At 31.3% G+C, this 24,052-nt stretch overlaps 1 protein-coding gene across 1 annotated transcript in view; it reads left to right on the top strand.

Moving 5' to 3' along the window:
• Positions 1-20,791, top strand: part of sNPF (short neuropeptide F precursor) — a 205,715-nt gene extending 184,924 nt beyond the window's left edge. Inside the window, exons 4-7 of the mRNA XM_088234207.1 lie at positions 11,173-11,315; positions 18,125-18,250; positions 19,517-19,618; positions 19,734-20,791. Coding sequence (XP_088090333.1) covers positions 11,173-11,315; positions 18,125-18,250; positions 19,517-19,618; positions 19,734-19,790 — 428 coding nt within the window. The 3' untranslated portion in view covers positions 19,791-20,791. The remainder of the gene's footprint in view (positions 1-11,172; positions 11,316-18,124; positions 18,251-19,516; positions 19,619-19,733) is intronic.
• Positions 20,792-24,052: the final 3,261 nt, after the last annotated feature.

Below are 24,052 nucleotides of genomic sequence, written 5' to 3'. Positions count from 1 at the left end.
GAGAAAGGAGAGTTAATAACCGTAAAGTTTTTTATTTGTTTTTTAAACTACATTTTAGTTTTATAGGAAGTCTCTGAAGCGTTAGATTTTTTGCCTTTTGCACATTTGGCTGACGACTTTTTTGCAGTATACCTCTATAGGGTAAGACGAAAGTATTTCTAAAATCTCATCATGAGACGGAAGTTTATTACAACAGAGAAGAATAACATTTCTGAGGGGGGAATATGAAAGTCTTACAGGGCTTATAACCGTTCATTGAATGGTTTAAGGTTGCCACATCACACCGTGTATCATTTACCATTCTGCCATTGTTTGAGCATCCATATTTCGTAATTTATTTTATTTTTTGTTTTTTGTGAAGTTAAAGAACTGCCAACTTTTCTTATGTGGATTTGATTCATCTGACGGTATTATTTAAATCCAGCCATGTTTGCAAACATTTGGACACACTTAAAATATATCATTGTTAGTTTTGGATTTTTTTTTCGCTAGCATTTAAAATAACGTAATAATGTAAAAATAATGAACTGAAGATATTATTGAAATTATTCTTATTTACTATCTTTTTATTTTTTACATTTTTAAAAAAAATATTTCTGTTTCTATGATTAACCCTTATACTGCTAAACAACGATATATCGTTGTTGTTAATCCCTATCATAAAGTTCTAACTAGACTGATGCTGACGTCATAATCCCCAAAAGGGTAAATGAATTCGGGAACTGCTTGTTGCACTTAACCGTCAGTGGTATAAAACATTTTCAAAACATAAAAATGACTTATTCGACGGGTTATTATTTAGTTTCGTACCTATTTCAGCCCTAGGGAAAATTTTAAACAAAAAATGTTTTCTTACGCGCTGTAAAAATTTAAGCATTAAATTGTACGGCAAAGAAAATGAATAAAAAATCATTAAAAATAGTTTAATGAAAACGAACAACTTTGAACGACGTCACTTGTTCATATGAATCAATCAATGATAAGAGGGTTGCGTAAGATTTCCGGTTTGCTAATCGTCAATGGACCAATCAACAGAACTAACCGAGAAAAAGCGGAAGAGAACTTGCGACGTCACACGCGGATTAATGTCAGAAATACAAAACTTTAAAATATCGTAGCGCTGATAATACGATACATAAAAATTGAAAAAAAAAGCTTTGTCTATTAACATTTTTTTTTTTTAAAACCTCTAAACATCCTCATTATAAATTTACTTATGTTGTTTAAATTCGCAGTGCTTTTAAGAAAAGAGAAACGACTAAACACGGGAAACTTCTAGCTAGTCGGGACCTGAAACTGAACTTTTTTACATTCCAAAAACAGTGAAATAAAAAATAAATCAATGTTAATAGTTAGATTTTTAATCACTTATATGATATTTGAGGAAAATTATTATATTTGGTGTTTTCCCCGCTATTAAACCCGAGTCAGTGATTACGAAAATATTGATGTACTTCCGTAATGAATAACTAATTGAATACTTTACCTTTAATATAATAACTCTTATCTAGTGAGGTCCCTATATCACCGGAAAACCCCATAATTAAGAATATAAACAAATAAGTAAAGAGCCATAAAACATAAAAATAATTCACCATGGAACCTAATGATTGTCAATTAGGACGTTTGAATGTAAAAAAAATCATTTGTTAATTTATTATAATGGGTACGCATAGTAATGGGAAATCAAAATGTTTTAGCTGTTCATTAGGTAGTAATTATTACTATACTAACAAAACGTAATTATTACCATACAAACTCTATTCTACAAACAAAACGTAAATGAGGTATATCAGCTCGATATTGATCCAAAAATACTTCAGAAAAAGCTTCTTTGATTTCGTGCTCTTCGTAAGAGTCATATTATAAATTATTATCACAACCACTTAAAAAATATCGTTATTGTCATATTCACTTTCGGAATAGGTTGAGCTGCTAAGCCTCCGAGTTTCTCGGCGAGGTACTATTATTTCTTTATCACTTTCACTATCCGTTATCATTTTGAATTATATATTTTGTAAATTTATTCATAATAAAAAGGACGCTTTGCAGAGTTAAATTGTTAATTAGAGTAACAAAGTAAGATTAAAAATATATATAAATGTAAAAAATATGTAATTTACCTCAGCTGTTTGTAATTTCGGCAACTGTTGTCTATCTCGCTCAGTCCATTATGCGTGAACTAGCTATTATCGAAACGGAATATTTTTCTTAGAAGAAATATCAATTTGTGAGACAGTTGTACAAAAACATTTTTTTTTTAAATTTAAATTATATTATAACAACTACCAAGAAATAATATCACTTCTTTGTACATTTACCGGTTTTTTAGGTTTCAATCTAAATAACTCCCTACAAACATTTAGACATACTCAAAATATTGTTGATTAAAATAACTTGCATAAAAAATTAAAAATAATTTTAGGCATTACCTAGGAGGTGAAATAATTTATCCAGATGAAACTTACCGACATCAATAAAGGTTTCAGCTCTTTTAGTTTGCAAAAGTCAACAGATGGAAGAGTTGAGGTAATGTAAAAATAATCATGAATATGTATGTGTAGACATACCCAGAATAGTGAATATCTCGCAGTGTGTAAAGTGGTAATTTAAACCAGCCAATGACAGATCATAAGTCCTGTAAATGCCTAGACTTCCATATTCCCTTGGCAAAAATGTTTTTCCTCTCTGTTGCAACAAATTTCAAGATATATTTTACTCAATTTTTGTTTAAATGCATTGATGGAAGTGGTAGGTTTGATAATTTATAACAGAGCCCTTTGCTCCGCAATTAACAAAAAAACTATAATAATTATTTCGTTTCAATAATAACAATGCGCCTTGAGATTGCAGTACGAGATCAGTTTGTTTGTTTTTATTTTCAATTAAGAAAGGGTTTACAACCGCTGTACGAAAATTGTCTATTTGCGGCACGAGTTGTCCATCTTGCTCACTCCATTAGGCTTGAATTAGATATTTATGAAATGGAAGATTTTTCTTGGAATTGCTATTAATTGATAAAACAGTAGTGTGTTTGGAAAACAACGTATTCGATAAAATATTTTTGAAATGTATAAATAAGAGGATTTCTGATTAGATTCTTGAAAAACTGCGTAGCAGCGTAAGGGTTAAGGTACTCCAACATTTTAAATTTCGGGGCTATTTCCAACGAGTAATTAACTCACTATTAGAAAATGGAAATTTATTTTCTATTTAGAACGTCGGCAAACACAATTTGATTTTTTAACAATTATATTTTGAATTCAACATCAGACAATTTACAATGTATTATTAAAATTTTTGTAAGGCACCTATATGATGAAAAAAATGTAATTATCTGACCCGACCGATTTCGAAAGATACATATACTTTTTTTTACATATGAAAACACTGCACTTTTTATTACACAAGAAGAATTTTACTGTGTAACGTCATATTTTTTTAATGTTTTTTTTTTATAAAGTTAAAAATAATTGCTTCAATATGTAAAATTACAAAACCAGAACATTTAATATTAACAGAGAACAACGATTTTATGTAATCTGTTAAAACAATTACTCGAATAAGATTTATCAAATGAGAATCCGGTCGTAATTCAATTTTATATGTTAAACAGATTGTCATGTTAACTACTGCACAGAATAAGCAGAAGTTTGTGCACTATGGAGAAATTCACGTGTTGTAGTTATAAAATCTATTTCAAAGTTTTGAAATTCAATTATTGTAAGATTCTCTACAGTCGGTTTGAAACAGGTTTTCTATTATCCTTTCCGCCTGGCGTTATAAGTGATTAATGGCAGTGGTAATGTAAATTAAAACCCTTATTTAGTATTTTTTATTTTATAATCGTGCCTATTGCAAGTGGAGTGAACTAACTGACATTTAAACGGTACAGTAAACGTATTGCTTATATTACATTTCCGTATCTATCATAGTATACTCCATTAACATTTTTTTCTTCTTTTTTTATGTACAAAACATCCATGTTAATTAAAAATATCAAGACAGTTTAGTACAAAAAATTAGGTAAAAGCTCATAGAGTCAAAACTTTTAATGAAAAAGTTTGACCATTTTGTCGGTTGCCTCAATTGCATATTGGAAGCCATATTCTTCTTTGTAGTCTCAATCCTGGTAGTTGGTTTGCTGTAAAGTTCTGCATCTCGCCCTCCACTGCGTCCCATTCTCTGCAACCCTCTTAGCTCAACACTGCCGTCATATAAAAAAGGACGCATCTAACATTTTTTTCTAAAATGTGTTAAATAAATATTCGAAATCGGGAAAAAATACGCATCAACTAAAAATACATCTAGCTTTCTAAAATAATCACAAACCTATTATTTTCACTAATAAATGAGACTTAACTGCAAAAACTCTCGAAGATTACTAAATATAAAAGGCTGTTCTGACTTATATAATTAATAAAAACTGATTAAAATACTTGTTTTTTCTTCTATTACGTTTTAAAAAACATTTGAAATGAATGTACTTACTCGTTTTGAATTAAATTTTAGATCTGCTGGTAATTTCGAAGTTAATTGATTATTAGGTCGGCGTGGTGTTACTAATTCGAAAAACAGTAAATGGCCAGTAATGTCTATTTTATTTGGTTGAGTAGAATCAATTGGCATTTTAACACTAAAAAAGAAAGTCTTTCACTTAATTACTAAATTAAAAGGGCGTTCCTCGCTAGAAACGTCTTTTCATTGCAGTATAACATATTTTCTTGTATTATTTTACTAAAAAGAAGATGAAAATGTTAATTTTTAACGTAAAATTTATTAAAATTAATATTTATATTCCGTTAGGGCAAACCATAAAACATGCTGTCGCACAATACATACTTAATTTTTGTAGTATTTTTCACACAACGAATTTTTCAATCTCCGAGTTAGAAAATATTTATTTTCTCCGTTTTTTGTTTTAAGTAGAATGTCCTTCTTCCTTATGACGGCAGAACATATAAGGCGCAGTTTAAGTCCTCGCATACTTGTTCTAAATACTCCCGTACTGGGATTTGTCCCCTCAGCCATTCCCTCTATTGTGTCATGCAGGAGACCTTCATGGCGCATAATGTGGATGATCCAGTGGGATCGCCTCTCTGAGATGGTTTTGATTAGGTGCCTTCCTCCTTCGATTCTACTGAGAACCTCGTCATTAGTGATGTGGTCTCTCCAGGAAACTCCTAATACTCTTCTGTAACACCACATTTCAAAGGACTCTATTATTTTTTATCTGTTTCGGTAAGGCACCATGTCTCGCAGCCGTAAATCAATATGCTCCATACATGTCTTAGCAAGTTTCTTGCGGAGCTTTAGCTCTCTGTTGTTTGACTTGAATACATATACATATAATATAACAATGAAAAAAATAAGTTAGTTTTCTTAAGATAAAATAGTTCAGTATTAAAACGTAATGTTTAACAGATATTTCTTCAGAGATACAGGACGTTTTTATGATATGTGTGGGATTTTGGTTGCTGACGGTTGGTGGAGCTCCAGTAAGAGATTGATAGAAAACACGAGGTTGCTGCTTAATGCGTATTTATTACATGGCGAATACATAGGTATTGCATGTTGGCGATGAGGAGTTGAAGTAACTGGAGTTAAACTACATACTGTAACTGAGTGACTGATGCTAACTGACTGACTGACTGGGCGTTACCACGCCCTGTGGTCTCTTTATAAGTCACTTTTCTTTGTTCTTCATACCTCCATGTTAGAGATGATTTAAATGTACTGCAGGACGTTCGCGTCTTTATGTGCCATACTGTTAGAGTTGTATAATATGTTATATTGAATTCTATCGAAAACGCTAACTTGCTTCATCGGTCGTCGCACTGTAATTTCAGGAGAAATTATTTAGCACATGTGTGTGTCGAATTTATTTAAAATTTATATTTTGATTTGTATTTACACCTGATGATGGGTAATTCAGAATACCTGAAACTAGTTGTGCTATAATATATTCATCTTTTATGTGGTAAAAAAAAATAGTGTTTCATTTGAAATAAACTCAACATGTTTTTCCATAAAGTAAATGCTGAAACAATAAATGATATACGTGTGTGTATCATCGATCAATGAACTATAAAACCCACATATCTAAGCCTGGATACTTAAGGAGCCTATAACCTGTATTTTTCTGGTTTAAATAATTAATCTACATACTGTTCCATTGCATATTTTGCCTTTGTTTAAAACGTCCATATTTCTTCAGTTTTTCCATCGGTTCTTAGACCAGTTGGTTTAATCAACGATGTTTCAATATAATTCTGTTAATGTAAATTTTTTAGTCTTGATGGCGTCCTGGGGGGAATATCGGGTTTTTGCAGTCTTACATTCTCTATTTTGTCTTGGTTTGAAAATTCGCATTTCTTCAAATCATCTGCTTTGAATTAATACACCTACTACAAAATTCCTGAAAACATTCAAAAATTTTAGATATTTAATTTTTCAGACATTTTTTTAATGAAAAATATTTCTGGATGATCGTACTTACGTTAACAAAGGTTTCTAATCTCTCGTTAATGATATTTTCCATACTTTGAGCTTTATTAACTTTTTAAAATTTATTGTTTCTTTATTTTGATATTATAAGAAGTTTTTTTTCAGTATCTTTATAATAGAGAAATAAAACTAAAGACCAATTTTAAATCAATTACTTATCATATACTTGCTAACTTGACGAGACAAAACATAACTTTACCTCATAATATATTTGAATTATTATAACACTAACTGGTTTTAAAATTATAAATTAATATATTTTATAAATTACAAAGAGTGCATTAATTCTTGTCTACATTTTGTAACTTTGTATTGTATTTTCTAATTTTGTAATGTGTCCCTTAGTAAAATTTGATTAGCTGGTTGCTGTCCAGAAATTCACAGGAAGCATGGTTTAAGCATATTTCGAAATAAAAAACCAAACCTATGTTTGATCTTTCCGTACAGATTTTTTGTATGAAAGAACAAAAGTTGATTAACCCAAGTTATTTCTAGTTTTGGATATATCATTTATGATGTCCCTTGTGACGTATTGATGAATGGTATCGGTAGAAACCTAAGTGCGTCCTTAGGATAAAGCAGTAAGGAGTAAGGACTCAAGTTAGGAAGGCAGAAACTATTAACTCTATTACCTTCAGGTAGTGATTAACTGTGCTAACTTTGCCAGACCTAAGAAGAATAAAAGTTTCCCTCCATGTGTAGTTTGTCTTTGGTATTAGTGACAAGTCCAAGCAATTGAACTGAGAATATAATTTAATCAATTTACTTTATACTCTGGATAGATTTCGCTAAAGAGTCTTAAATGTTGAAGGGTTGTCAAGCTTTAAAATACGCGAAAATAATTGGTAATATACGATTACATGTTTTTTATTTCTCTCCACTGTTATAGTAAATAAAACTGTTTTATTGTAAAGGATTTGTAATTTAAAAATACTGTAATTATGTAGCCCTTACAGAGAAATCCTGTGCCGAGGTTTTTGTTTTTAATATTCAGCATTTTACATCTTTAGATAAAGAAATGAATCATTTAGCACGAACTTAGATTTTTAAAAAATATGTAGCCCTCTCTATTTTAGGAAATAATGAGATGAAGAAGTTAGTTATTTGTTAATACACTATTAAAGTAAAATTTTCCTTTTAAATTTTTATGTATCGTACGTGCATAATCAGCGCTATGATTTTTTAAATTTTGCTGACTTCTGCTGATTCGTCAGTCAACTTATGGTAAACCAGAAATCTCTTACAACTCTCTTATCATTAGTTGATTCGGAAGAAATAGTGATGTCATGCAAAGTAGTTTATTTTTATTATTTTATTCATTCATTTTCTTGAAACTTTACCGTATTATTTAATGCTCTAATTTTTACCGCGCGCAATAATACATTTTTTATATCCAATTTCCCGTAGGGCTAAACTTCATCATTGGCAATTAAATATAATTTCTGTTTTAGGTTATTCATTTATCGAATGGTTTGAAATGTTTGGTTTTAGAAACTATCGTATTCACAAAATAATCCCTCTATCAGGACATGAGTTAAACTATTTTTTTAACTAGTATCAGAACATCTTAACTAGTATGGACCTGGGCTTGGAGGGTGAGAACTATTCACGGGGACCTGTCACAATTGATCTTCGCAGGTCGCAGTGACGTCACGAGCTTGCATAGCACTGACCTCCACCTTTAAGAATAAGAATAAGAATCAGCACATCTTTATTTGAATATAATGTTAAAAGGCAGTCAATAAGAAACTTTTCTGTACTAAAATCCTTTAACTCTTTGAACCCTGAACATAGATTTAGGGGAGTTTTTGAACTTTTTCTTTTTGAATTATGTTATTTATAGCTTGAAAACGATTACGTTTTATTCATGTTTTTTATATTTAAACTCTTTTTATAAAAAATAATAGTTGTTAAAATGTGTACCGTCAGGGAATTGCAAAATAAAAAGTTGCTATTTTTCCAATTTATAAATTTAAAAGACAATGTTTGTACGTGTGTCCTTAATATACTAAATAATTACTCTACTCGCACGTAAATACGTGAGAGTTTTTTTCAAAATGATGAGCTTTACCGAGTATGCTTACAGCTTTTAAAAGTTTTAAAAGAACAAAAAACATACAGTTTGTAATAATACTCTGTCTAAAACAAATAACAAAATCGGTTCAGTTTTGAGATAAGGAAAACGGGACAACGAAACATTGATTTTGTGTATTTAAGTTAGGTATCTTTTAAGGTACAACATGCAGTTGTCTTTTTCACGCAGTATCAGGAAGACATTTGCAAGACAGTGACAGGAAAACAATGTTCAAATACCTTTTTATCTGAATTTCTTGTTTCCGCATATCCTTACAATTTATGTAATCCGAAAAAAAATAAAATAATGCATATGTACACTAGGGTGGGCCAATATTTTTTCTTCCGAATTTTGTAATGAAAGGGGTCTAAAAAGTTGCCTTTTAGATTACTCACAATGCAAAAAATATATTCGATACTACTTTTGGCCCTTAACCAGAGGTTCAAGTTTTCAAAAAAGTCGATTTTTAGCGCTAAACCGGCTGTCATTTCGTATTCGCAGCTGCACTTTGTTTTGTAATAAATGGGTAGCATTGTTTTAATGAGCCATTGTTTTCGTCAATTATTAGCCAGGCTCTCAACGGTATCAGTTCTGCGGAGTGTAAACTTTTTGCATTTCGATAGTTTTAAAATGTGTTTGAATTTGTAATGTGATTAAGTTATATCTTTAAGTTAATCAAAAAATATTTTTATCAATATAAAAAATTAACAAAATATTCAGACAGTGATAAACTTCAAACCTCGGTTGAGGGCCTAAAGTATTTTAATAAATAATTTTTGCGTTCAATGTGATCCAAAATGCAGCTTTTTAGACCCCTTTCACATTGATGTCTAAAAAAATAAAAAAAACTTCATACGTCATCGGCCCACTCTAATGTATATGTACATATCGAATTTTAACTAAATACAATCATTAATATCAACCATTCGATTGTGTTCATTCTATATATCGAGTAGCAATAGCAAAGCATTGCCGGGTTCAGCTCGAACAACATACATATTTGCACACACACTTTTACGCATTATAAACAAACCACAAAAATATTGGGAAAAAAAATTACTTTCTATCATAATTGTTAAGGACAGGAATCATTTTTTTAAACTAATTACGTAAAAATGGTCGAAACTACTAAAAAATGCATTCTCGTTTAAGAGATATATTATGAGTTATATTATATTAAGACAAATTTGTACTGTCAGGGAACAAAGGGTTGAGGGAAGATTTAATCTAAGAAAATTCCGAGTAATAATGGTTAAAGTTCCAGTCTATGGATGACTAAAGTCTTGTCTTAATATTAGCAGACAGTCTGATATATTCCCAGGAGAAGATATGGTGGGGTACGGCTACGGAGAAGGGAAGGAGCATCCCGAGGGATATCTCAAACTTCTGGAAATGTGACATCCCTTAGATAACTTTGACATCCATGAAAAAAATGTTAATCGCATCATTCCGATGCGGACGCGTATCAAATATTACGTAATATAATCATATATATTTATATATTGAACCTGTACACGGTGACCGGTAAGAATAGCTTGAGATCCAAACCTAATCTAACGGTTAAATGAACAATATTTTAGTTTATCTAAATTTTTGTAGACAAAGACTGGATTGCATGCAAACATTTGGGCTAAATCAAAATATTGTTCATAAAAAAATGCTTTCTAGCGTTGCCTATTAGGTGAAATAATTAAGTCAGATGAATCTCAACCACTTAAAAACCAACAGAGAGAAGAATTGAAGGAATATGGATATTCAAACATGGAAAATGATTAATGTTATACAGCGTGTAAAATGACTTAAACCAGTTGACAATAGGTCATAAGCTCTGTAAATGCCCAGACTTCTGTATCACCTTCTCTAAAATGTCCTCTATGCTGTAATACGTAAACTCTGAAATGGTTTGAAGAATTAAAAATTACAATATTTATTATGTGTCCGGGAAGATGGCGAATACAGTTTTATGCGTTAAAAAGAACCAGAACCCTGAACGACTGTTTGCGACTTAATGACTACTCGATAGCAAAAGTCATGAAAATGGAAATCGAAAGAGATGTCCCCCTCGAATTGTAATGATTAGCGTTCATCTTAACATCTATGTAATGAAAATTATCAATTTAAGCTGTAATTAAAGTATTTACAAGTACAGTGCCATATGCACCACTGTATGCGGATAGGGAAGTGATAATAAATTATTTTTTTAGTATTTACTTGCCTTTTGCGTGTATTTTGTTTTCGAGTGTTTTCGAGCTTATGGGCACGCACTCGCGCTGCATTTTTACCGCTAGCAACACCGCGTAAGGCACATCAGAACTGCTTGACGCCAGCATGATCGAAGCACGCCAGAACCTCCGTGTCCCTCGTTGGCTTCAGTTCGTAAGCGTTCACTACACTCTCATACTGTGAAAAAATATGAGGGATCACTGGCTCAGTTATATTTTTTTGTTTTTTATGTGAGCGTTACTGTAATAAAAATAAAAATAGTGCGGCTCAGGGTCAGCCGCCTCCTTAAATACTTCACATCCTCATTTCATTTTTGTGCTGTTTTCAAGCGTTGTTATTTGTTACATTGGTAAACCGCGTTCTTCCAGATACTCTTCCTGAGGTGTGGGAGGTCCTGGCTCGACACGGGGCGCTGGAAGCGGGCCACCAGCTGGCCCGCAAGTCCGCGCGGTCTCCGTCTCGCCGCCTCCGCTTCGGCCGCCGCTCCGACCCCATGATGCCCCCCCAACCGGTAAGCTCATTACTGATGTTAAAATTCAAGGTTTTAAAAAAAATGTTTTTACAATATTTCGTAATGGAATACACGTATCATATTTAGATATTACTGTACTACATTGTAGTATAAAAATAGTAACGAGAGAACCCTTTTAATACCTATTCACCGGTCTAATGTTTTTGCCTCCTCTTTCATAGTAGTAGCTGCTCAATTGTGGTATAACCTACCTACTAACGTAAGAGACGCCCTTCTTTATTTACATTTATTAAGATGGAAATGTCACCATATAAATTTTTGAGTTGTTCCTTTCTTATTTTTTTCCCTTCTCATCCCCTCTTGTCACTTCATGGTAAAGTGTAGACTTTTAATTTATGTTTCTTAAAAATTTTGCATAAAATTATAAGATTCTGTATAATTATCTAGAATCTGTCCTAGTACTTGTTATTTTCTGAACAGTGGTTTGGGTAGGTAAGAAGAAATTGCCTTAAGGCAATATGCCCGCCCGAATACTCGTATATATAAAGTCTTAAATAAATAAGTACTTTAAATTTGGATTCTCGATATATGCGATTATACATGTTTTTTATTTGGTTTAAAATCTTTAAATAGTGCACACATAAACATATTTTTATGTGTGATCTAATAATAACATTGCATATTTATATCATTTATGATTTCTGTATGTGAGAGGTAAACGACGATATCTCCAAAAACTCAACTTTTCAGTGAAACTTAAAATTAAATTTGTTTTCTAAAATATATTTATACACATTCCAAAAACAGACGTTTAAAAAATCTTTGGGAACACTGGATGTTTTCTTACTGTTTTTGAACGATTTGGTGTGGAGGTACAATAAAAAAAATGTCTTTGTTATTATAGAAATTAGAAGTTAATACTATTTACTATGTAATAGAGGATGAAAAAAATAATTTTGACATAGTAATAACTCAATTTTATCATATTTGGAGTTTCCGTGGTTTATCTTTCACTTATAGAATTGTTTAACACGTATGTTTGTATTAACCTTACGTTAAGGTAACATTTACTCTCAATGTATCACTTCGCTACAGTAGTTAAATGTTCCAGTGCTAATAATTTTGCATGAATTCTTATCAATGAATTTTCTAGATGTTACCAATTTATTTTTTTGCAATTTTGATTGCCTTGATGACTTTTTATGACCTTTTATATAAAAAAAACCCATATACAAAGTTAATTACTACATTATATGAGGGGGTTAAATGCAAAACGCCCTCATATGTATTTTATTTATTTTATTTTATTTTTCACTTTTTATATATATTCAATATATAAACATATAAGGGGGGGCAATAGCCTTAAAGAAATTTCTTCCTACCTACCCAAACCGTTCAGTTTGAGAAAATTACAAATACATGGACATGTTGAATCTTACAATTTTATACAAAAATTGAAAACAAAGATTAACAAAATAAAAATATATGAAAAAAAGCAACACTATACTATGAAGAGAGAAAAGGGAATGGGAAGAAAGAAGAAGGATTGAGGAACAATTTTAATATTTCGATAGTGACATTTCAATCTTGACTTGGGAACAAATGTGAACAACAAAGGGGCGTCTCTAACATTAGTGGGTAGATTATTCCACAGTGAAAGAGGAGGCAAGAAAATTTGAGCGATGACAGGGTATTAAAAGGGTTCTCTCGTTACTAGAACGAAGAGATAGTCCGTGTTGTGAAAAAGGTTGAAAGAGCTCTCTCAGATAAACAGGCGAAGTGGGATTATTTAAGATATTGTGAAGAAGTGATAGAATGTGAATGTTTCTTCTATGCCTGATACTGAGCCAGTGTAGTTGCGTGCGATACTCGGTTATGTGGTCAAATTTGCGAAGATCAAAGATATAACGTATACAAATATTCCGCAATTGTTCTAACGTATTAAGTAATTCAGAACTAGCATCTGGATAACACACTCGTACATCCGCAAAGTCAAGTAGTGGAAAAAGTAAGCTACTATTTAATCAAACAATATAACAACACCGGTGTTCTTTTTTTGCAACTATTACATGCTAGTGGATTCGACCCTTCGGGCCTCGGTTAATTGGAATCTCGGACGCCTAAAAACTTAAGCCCTCAATATTGTAGAAATGAAAAAATCTGTCATTCATTATTAATGGTACTAGAACCACACAAAATATCAAAACATTTTAAATATCCTCACAAAAAGTTAGGTTAGTAAGTGATTATAATAATTGAGAACATTTTTTTCAAAATAATGTAATTTTGTCAAATGACTCCAAAAACGGCATGCACGGAACCATAGAAAAATAAAATAAATAATGAGTAAAAAGGTCAAAACATCTCGATCAAAACCTTAACAACGTTTATACATGTCGAGGCAGTTATATATTATATCTTTGGTCTTATTAGTGTCAAATCCTAGAGTAGTAAGCCGCGGTGTAAGCAATTGAAAGCAAAAATATGAAGAAATCATACAAAATATGAACGTTTTGATTATTGTGTACAGCAGGGCCTCAGTTAAATACGATAATTATAATATAGAATTGTGAACCTAAAACAGACGTGATTATTACTGAGATATTATTGTATAATGTAATACGTCGTACACCCTTTTGAGATTATATAATAGCGGTCATAAATTTAATGTAAAAGCGATGCTTATGATTGAAGTTTATCGTAAAACATAAAACGCCTTATCGGCCATCATAACTTGCCCTAACTATCGACATATTTATTAGGATCGAGAAATACAAATATTAAATTATGCTTTCAAAATAATAAAAAAAAAAATTGAAGTACCAAAACTATTTGCAGTAATAATATTATTATTTTTATTATTATTATGGATAACTTATAAAGCGCCATTTTCGTTATATGATACCTTAAGAGCGCTTTACAAAGTGATTATAATATACAGTTGTAAATTTAATTTTAGCTTTTTGAATTTAAGAAAAACAATGTACTTTGTCACCACATGCTAAGGATTTATTCAAATGCTTTGGAGAACAAGTGGGTTTTAAGTTTCTACCGAAACGTCACTTCACTCTGACAGTTTCGCACCTCTGCTGGGAGAGCATTCCATGCCGTGGGACCTGCGACCGCAAATGCGCGTTTGCCGAATTTAGTACGATGTTTGCGTAGAGGCATAATATATTTTTCTTTTGACGTAGATGTAGCTGATCTAAGCGTAAGACGTCTGTCAGCTAGTTCATCTGGAATGCAGAGTTCCCTTAGATATTCTGGAGCAGAGTTGTGCAATGACTTATACAAAAGAGTTTGTATTCCACCGTGGCCAAAAAAAAACGTAGCCAGTGTAATTCCCGAAGTAGTGGACCGTTTGGTGATTATAACGCCATAATAATCACCAAACGGAGAATAGAGCACTACATCGGTATACCAAATGTAGTGTAATTTGACCTGTTGCATGAAGACTAGGTGATCAATCTTACGCTTTAGGTACTAGTTCAGAGCCAGTGAAATACTGCATTCATATTTTATGCCGAACTTGCCAGGAATCCAACCCGATTCCTTAAGCATGGTAGACAAACACATAAACCACTACGCTACAAAGCAGACTTATATCCAGTGGGTGGAATCCAGCATGTCTACAAATGATTGAATACACCAAAAATATATTATTATATTAAAATTATAACCTACATTCTACTGCTTTTTGGTTTTCGCATTGAAAAATATTTATCTACCTACCTACGTTTCTATTTTTTCTTTCTTTTACGTCAAATTCGTTAGATTATACGTGAAATAATAATATATTGCCAAGATAAAACTTGTTTATTTTTTTTAATAATTGCTTATTTAAAAAAACATATTATGTTATGTTATTAAAGATTAGAAATTCAAGATTTATTCGTTAAAATATGTTTGCATAACTCCTACGTACGTGTTTATAATTGTATTGATGCAGACAATTATTATTATAACATTACACATTTAATAATAATGTTTTTGCACCCATTATTTCCAAAACACGGAATCAATGTATCAGTAACAAAGGAATCAAAAATATATTGTACCTTTACAAAAATTAAAATCTGTCTTTTGTTCACAATCCTGGGGATCGGTCTGCAAAAAAGCCTCACTCGTTCACTCCACTCAATTCTATTCCTCACGCAGATTTTTCATATTCTTGTAGCTACTACACCGCACTTTGCTGATCACTTGGTTCACATAGGCGTCTCTTCAGCGACCTCTGCAGTTTCTACCCTCAGCCATTCCCTCTGCGATGGTAATAAGCAGGCCCGGGTGCCAGATGTTATGACCTATCCTCACATAAAACCCACATTGATCTCCTCGTTTGGCGAAACTCCCTCTTAACAATTCACCTTATTGCTTACTTGTTCGGTAAAAAAAATGACGAGATTGAGGCATTTTTCAAAGTTACCGATATAAGCGCCGGCGTCGCGGGGATCAACTGCCTGTTGCTTACGACAATACGTTCTAACTCTCAGAACCCCTGTGACCCTTCCACAAATCTTCAGGGTTCCATGGAACACCTTTCAGGAACCGCTGACTTATCCAGTTTGCACCTTTTTAAGGATAAAACTAAATATCTGACATTTTGTATAAATAATAGTTCAATACCAAGCAATACGCTTAATCTAGGAATTTACTGTCATAAAACATACCAACTTCTGCAACAGGTAGATTCCATACAAACCTTGGTTATATCATTGATAGGAAATTGCGATGGGAGGCTTAGGTCCAGTCACTAAACTCTAGGTTGAGAAAGCTGTGCCATCTTTTCTGCTCTCTTAGAGACATTCTGAGATTTGACACTCTCAGAAGTGTGTACTTTGCCCTGTTTCAATCCACGGCAACTTATGGAATGGCTGGGGGGGCTGTGTGGCATCAATTTTTAAGCCGCTCATAATTTCATAGAAATTATTATCGAGAATAATGTTCCGGCGCCCTCCAACATACCCGTCAGAACAGCTGTTCCAATACACGAAGATGCTGGAAATGAGACAACTGTACCTAAAAGAAGCACTAACACACTTCTGGTCAAACAATAAGGAGAGGTCTCAGCAGAATGTCCGTACGAGTTTTTCCCAGAGCATGAATTTTGTCATACCCATAACCTGTACGACTTTTGCTCAGAGACATCTCTCATTTATCGCACCGAGAGTGTTCAATATTTTGGAAGAACGTATTAAGCTCTCAAGAACAAATATTATTTTCAAGAAAGGAATTAAGGACTGGATTTTCCTTAATGGAATGGATTTGAGTGGGAAACTCTTTGATGGTTTTCCAAATGCTTGAGTTTGCTGTTTACCATATTGATGTGCCATATATATGTTTTTTTTAAATATTTTTTATAATTTTTTTTTATGTTTCTAATCCTATATTTATGTGGTGATATACTCATGTGTCTGTGTCATATAATTGCTCCTCCCATCTCAACACAGGAACTTTAGTCCCATGGAGTTGGGACTTATTGTCTCAAAAAATTTACAATAACCTTATGTATGTAAATAAATAAATCATTAATAGGAAACCATAGAATTACAAAAAGAATACGTTTTGGGTTAAAATCAATAATATTAACAATATACCGACGCTGGAAAGGCTTACTTAAAGCGACATTTTTTCTGATGAGTTTTTATAAGAGTTTGACTAATTTATTTTTTCTGCGTCGATTGCACCGAGTTTGGAAATGATCTGAGCACTTTTGATGTCGCTTCAGTAATTTATTATGTACTGCTTTCTGATATTTTTTTACACCAAGCGACATCAGATGGCGCTTAAGGAGCAAATGCTTTCTCTATTTTATTTGACAAAGTCGCATGCAGTATTTTACAGTAGCTCGCAACATTTTACAAGTCCCGTGTCGTTTAATGTAATTAGTTCTGTCGTTACTAAAACTGCGATGTTGCTTAAAGTAAATAGCCTGCTTGTGTTTCAAACCATTTTGTTGCTTAAATCAAATAGTCCTACTGTGCTTTATACAGCAATGTCACCTAAAGCAATTAGACTTGCACTGGTTGGAACCCTAAATCTGGCTAGAAATCAATAGTGTGTTCAAGAAATGTGACTTTTGGTTCAATCAAACAATTTTTTCATAATTTCAATAAATAGGCGAATACACATTAAAATATGATTTACCCCGTCTATTGACGATGTTCTGAATGGACGTATAATTTATGACATGTATTTATTTAAAAATTTTGAATAGCTCTCCTGTAAAGTTTGCAAAATGACGCTTAAAGTAAATAACCTTTCCAGCGTCGATATATGTCCAATCCATAGACAGTGTACATTAATTAAACCAAATACATAAAATTTGTTGAATTTAAACTTTAAAAATGTAATATTCCAAGGTTTTTTTTCCTTTTCATGGGTGCTGCGTCATTTTATATTTTGAGAAAACTTTTATTCAGAGGTTATTGCACATTTGTCGTCACCTGAAAATGAAAGTGACGTATCATAACACGTTTCGATAGCTATCAAGATGTTGATGTATAACAAAAATATTTTGGGAAGTAAAATTCTTTCTTTCGATTTGCTCCTGAATTGCAGGATATGTTATTTCAATAGAGAGTTGCAAAAATAAGGAACCTCCTGATTCTTGCAGTCTAACCACAGCTTAATTTGCCAACAAATTTGAAGTTGGTGGACTTGCTAAGATTCCTCTAAAGAAGTTCTGTTAAACAGCACTTTAACACTTCGGTATAATAAAAAGTATGATGCTTCATACAACGCCAGGTTCAAATTATATTATGAAAATCATAAAAACCCAAGGAGAGCCTTCTCTAGAAGGCAACGAGCGTTGTTGCGTCTATTAAGCAGTTTTCTAACTATTGCAGGAAATGCGTGATCTAGAGGATCTTCAAGACGAACTGCTTCCAGAGAGAGAAATTCGTGCCCCAGTCCGCATGCGTTTTGGACGTCGCTCCTTGGAACAAGCTGTACCACACATTCTTCCCATGCCGGTAAATAATACAATTATGAAACTATAATAGACAGTTAAATAATTATTCAATATATCAAGTTACGATAGAAAATATTCAAATAATCTTCGACTAAGGGATCGTTGACTAAAAAATGTCACCTTCCGCCTTCGATAAAATTATCTACAGTAAAACAATGTATTTAATGTATTACAATGTATACAGTAAAACAAATAAATTTAGCAATCAGACCGCATCTATCATTTAAACCGCATTGTGACCTCGTAGCTAGAGTGTCGCGAACTCACGGATCAGAGATCCGAGGTTCAAACCTCGCTCAACCATAACCTGATTCCCATTTTCTGAAAGTGTTTTTTTTTTACAACCCGTTGAAAATAGTTTTTAAAATCAAAACATTTGGCTAAAATAATAAGAACAATTTTTTTTTAATTATCAGTTCATTTCAGTTTTACAGTGCCGAAATAAAAAGGCGTTTTTATCAAATAAAAATTGTATTTTACCCTAATTAACCTTTCTTTAACTTTTCTAAACCTACGGTGCTAAGAACCGCTCTTGTGGCCGTAGAAAACACTTTTATCTCGTGTATTTACATACAAAATACGCAAGATAAAAGTGATTTATACGGACGCTAGAGCGTTTGAAATATCACCCCTGGTATTGTTTAATCACTAAACTAGATTAATTGAGTTTTGTTTTCCATATAATTGTAATATTATATATGACGTACGAATATATTAAATAGAAATGTGGAGTAAAAATATCTTCTGAAATTTTACCAATTAATGCATTCTCTTTACATGCAATGGGTTTTTAATCAGCGTTAGATGCATTTATTTGATTCCTTGATGTTCATAAAAAATTGACATATTTACTGTAAATAAATAAAATTATGCAAAAAATATATCTATATTTATGACCTACATACTTACTTCTAGGAAATTAAAGTATTTTAACATTAATATGGAGTGTCCTCTAGTAAGGTTAATCTCCATCTCACGTGGCTCAGCCTCGTTCTAACATGGAGGTTTTTTGTGAATGAAATTATAAACAGTTTTATGTCAATACTGAAAACAGCTTTTAATAAACTAGAAAACAATTATTTTCTTCATGCATTCGTTAGTATGTATGTTTTTAAAAAAAACTATCACTATTCCATCTTATATGTGTACCCATAGAATGTTTACAATTAATGTATTTTTGATTTTAATTCATTTAAATCTAGCATTAGGTCGTTAAATGACTTTTAAATTCATGTTTTTAATAGATGATGTTTAAACAAAATTTCAGGATCAAATTGAAGACAATTCTCTGCTGAGGAAAGATATCAGAACTCCTTCAATGAGGCTTCGTTTCGGTAGGAGGTCGGATCTCTTCATGATACCGTATGAGGTTAGAAAAATCTTATCAAATTATTAAGTTACTCTTAATTTTTATCCGTAGTCTTACTTATAGGTTCAGAAATGACAATACAAAAGTAAAATAAATTATTTTCTTCTCCTTTCAGCAAGCAGAGAGAGATTTCAGGGCCAATCAAGAAATGGAAAACGACACTGAAGAATAAAGATTCGAGGCTTAGCATAATGAAATAATGTTTAAACGTTATATTATATTGGATAGGCACTCTCCCAAACTATGTCATATTATCTTCAAATATTACTACTGTATTAACGAAAACATTCTCAGACCTTAAGGAATAAATTATTTTAGGCCTACATATCCGGTCATTTTTCTTAAGAAAAAAATATCTGCAGACATTTTGATAATTATATTTTCTTTATCTTTTTATTTGTAAAACTTTATAATATTTTTTAAAGTTTAAAATTAATTTATGACGGGAATATTACTATCTATTGAGAGCAAGAAAAAATATGTTTGTTTACAAAAACATGCTGAAATTACATTATAAAACTATTAAAAATGCGATAGATAATTGTTTTATATTATTTATCATTTCTGAATTTACTTTGTGGAATAACATTTTGAATTTTTGTTGCTATCCACGAGTTTGATATCAAATAAATACACAGCAAGTTTCGGTAATTTAGAATTACCCATCTTCAGATACAAATATTAACTTTATATTAAATTTACGCCTGATGATACATAATTCTGAATACCTGAAACTTTTTGTGTTCTTATTAATATTCAACTGGTAGTTGGGTATAAATACAAAGCGTTTTATTTATTATTATATTGTGCAAATTAAAAGATATGATATTTAGTGGACAAAAAAATAAATCTGTGCCTAACAATATTAAAATTTTGTTGTTAAAAATTTGCGAGAATCGTTTTGTTAATGGTTATTCTAGTCAATTTATAAGTTTTGTTTTTATTTCAGTGAATTCTTAACCTTTTTGTTGTTTGAATTTTCCGTTCAAATATATTGTTTATTCATCTTTAGTACGTTTTTTATTTTTTATTAATTTGTATATTTTATGACACAATCAATTTATTTTAGTTTCACAATATGTATCACACATCCTTTGTAGGCTGGTACCTTGTTCACAAGATAAATAGATGTCGTGATACATGCAATAAACATGATTATTTGAACACCTAAAATTATGATTTATTCCTTAAGAGCTGATTGTATTTTCCTTGTCTGCGGCTCTGCAAATTATACCCTTAATTAAACGCTAAATATTCTGCTTAAAAATATGTGTATTTTGATTAATTTACACAAATATTCCTAATCATATTCCATTTGATTATTCCAATAGAAAAAAACCTCTTTATTTTGAATGTTGCAAGAGTTAATTCTTAATAAATTTATTCTATAAATGTTTAATTATAAATTAAAAATAATGAAACATTAATCGTATACATATTATATAACTATGTGTCAAATTAAAAGAGAGCTTAGGTTAATTTTACGTTTGTTACAGATTCACAAAATTGACAGACCTTAATAATTATTTTTGATACATTTACAAAACTTTCATATTTTTTTATTATTTAATATGCAATTCATATAGTAAATTATAAATTACAGAGATATTAACAACAATAATAAATTGTTTTATTTTGTAACTGACTAATAATTCAAACACGTTTTCAAAATAACATCAATAAAACATACCCTCAGAAAACGTATTAAAATATTTACTGTACATAAGTTCTGTCAAAATTGTATGAGAAACATAAAGTTGGGGGTTTTATATTCTTGGCTTTCTTTAAAAATGGACATATCCCTGTAAACATTACGTAAATGCTTATAAAAAAATTATAAAAAAATAGTTCATTAGAAATATATTTACTTGGCAAATATTAAAAATCAAATGGAATTTTTATTTTGTATTTTTTGTCAATTTAACTAGCCGGTCCCGACAAAATAACGTATTTCATATTTTAATCCTAAATTACAGGTTGGATTTTCTGTATTACTATTATATTTCTGTAATATTAACAGGTTTTGTCTCATAATCTATATTTTGTCGGGGCTGGCCCGGGATAAATTAAATCTCATTGAGTATATAAATTGCAATGAATTTAAAAAAATTAATGGCTGTGTGGGTTGAAATAAAAATCAAGAAATCACATTTTTATTCTTTGTATTATTTGACAGCAGAACTCTCCTGAACGGGGTCACGAATTTTAAAAGATTCATATCAGTCATCCTTAACAACCTTTATGTATTTAATACAATGAGGAACTTCAGCCCTACGGGAAATTGGATACAAAAAATGTTTTCTTACGCGGGGTAAAAATTAGAGCATTAAATTGTAAGCCAAAGTTTCTTGAAAATGTACAGAAAAATAATAATAAATATTTTGATAAAAACGCACTACTTTAAATGACGTCACTGGTTCATGTGAATCAACCTATCACCTGAGAGCTATGGAAGATTTCCGGTCTGCTTGTCGCTTCTGGACCAATGGGAAGAACTGAATGAGAATAAGCGGAAATGAACCTCTGACGTTACACGCGGAGTTATTTCAGAAATACGAAAATTTGAAAAATCGTAGCGCCGATAATACCATATATAAAAATTTAAAAAAAATAATTTTGACTTAGTTTAACAGTCTTAAAACAAATATTTTTTTTTTAAAAAACCACTGAACTTCCTCATTCTATAATATTGTATACCTAATTATTTCTTATTTGATACTGTGATGAAATGAACAGTTTACATGTCATGTTATACTTATTTGCAAATGATTTTCTAAATCAAATCAATTATTATATGGGTGGCGTAGATGTCAGTTATTCAGAGTTTCGATAAATGTTATTCGTCACTGCGTTATTCAGTTATGTTCAAATGAAAAGTCATGATTTTCTTTGCATATAACCTTTTATTTTTACGGACTCAAACCTAAATATAAAATGAATCTATTTTAAAATAAAAGCTTTCGTATTTTTACGTGAGATGGCATCAGTCGCGAGTGTGAGTCTTGGATAATCAATATTATTGGAAAGCAAAAGCATGTCCGTAGTTGGTTATTTATTCAATTCCATAAGATTTGGTTACGTACTATTATGGAGCATAAAGACAATTATTAATAAATTAGCTAACTTAAATCTTACCACCTTTCCGTTTCTTGTTTACTACAATGATTTGTAAAATACTTATTTACTCTTGTATCCACAGAATTAAGAATAGTCCAGAAGGAGAGTAGAATCATATTTGAATGCATCGAACTGTGTTTGAAAATCCCTTCACTCTGCCCCACTTTTGCCACGCGCATATTCGAATTCGCAGCGTAATGTTACCAGATAGCGAAAAATATAACCCTAACACAAATATAAGATAATTATATTTTTAAAAAGCAATTTGTTACTAATTACTGCTAAATTCTCAGATAGATATCAAGGTGCCGGATTTCCACGAATGTTGTATAAAATAGAAAAAAAATGGATGTTTATGCCCTGTCCAAAAGAAAGCCATTTTAACTTTATTCGAGAGAAAGGCATCAACATTTTTCCAGTAAAACATTTTACGAATTTCTTCATTTCTTTAAATAATACCATTTTAATAAGAAAATATCAATACAGTCTATCCGATAGTTTTAATTTCCCCTTTGTTAAGTAAGCTTTTTGTAATATTGCCTTTTAGAAACAGAACTAATCATTAAAGTTTTACATTATGATAAATGACCTTTTAAAAATTATGCATCGCTTTGTTGGTTTCCAAAACTCATCTCGCCGTGGTCTTTGTATTATTTTTATACTCTCCGTTTTCCTTCTTTCATCAGCAGGGAAGCTAAAATTTCACTAAATCAATTAAAACCAATGTTCTCATTGATAAAGACTAGCGCAAAAAAAATTGCCTACCCTGGCAACACTAACAAAATATCCATTTTGTTTTCTTTGACAACCTGACGTTGTATAAATAATAAAAATTTTGAGTAATGCATTTGGTACTTACACATGCATTTGCAACTTCACATACTATTTCTTGTTGATCCTAGCAGCTTTTTTACACTTTAAAACGACATAACACGGCATAGTTAAATTCAAATCGGGAGTTGCGTACTGAGCGACGTCTATAAAGAAACTTATGGGTCAAAACGTAAAACTACTCGTTTGAGAGGAGTTTAGTCGCCTTCTGTTTGTATCCATTAAATAACAATACTCAATCGTATCATAATAACAATAACAATTAAATTGTCATCATAGAATGAATTAGTTCAAATTAATTTGAATTTTAATTTAGTTATGTGTAATTTTTCTGATTACCACCTGGGCAAAAAACTCGTCACGTTTTTCAGAACAAATAAATAATTACGTCTGCATTGTAAATGTAAGTATTATGTTAACATAAGTTGTGTCCGTTTTTTTTTTCAAATTTAAAAATGAGCACCAAAACAAAGTGGTAAAGGTTAC

This window comes from Micrasema longulum, unplaced genomic scaffold (assembly GCF_059751315.1).
Source record: "Micrasema longulum isolate JH-2025_06_02 unplaced genomic scaffold, ASM5975131v1 h1tg001215l, whole genome shotgun sequence".
NCBI lineage: Eukaryota > Metazoa > Arthropoda > Insecta > Trichoptera > Brachycentridae > Micrasema > Micrasema longulum.
This window is presented reverse-complemented; position numbering and strand designations above follow the sequence as displayed.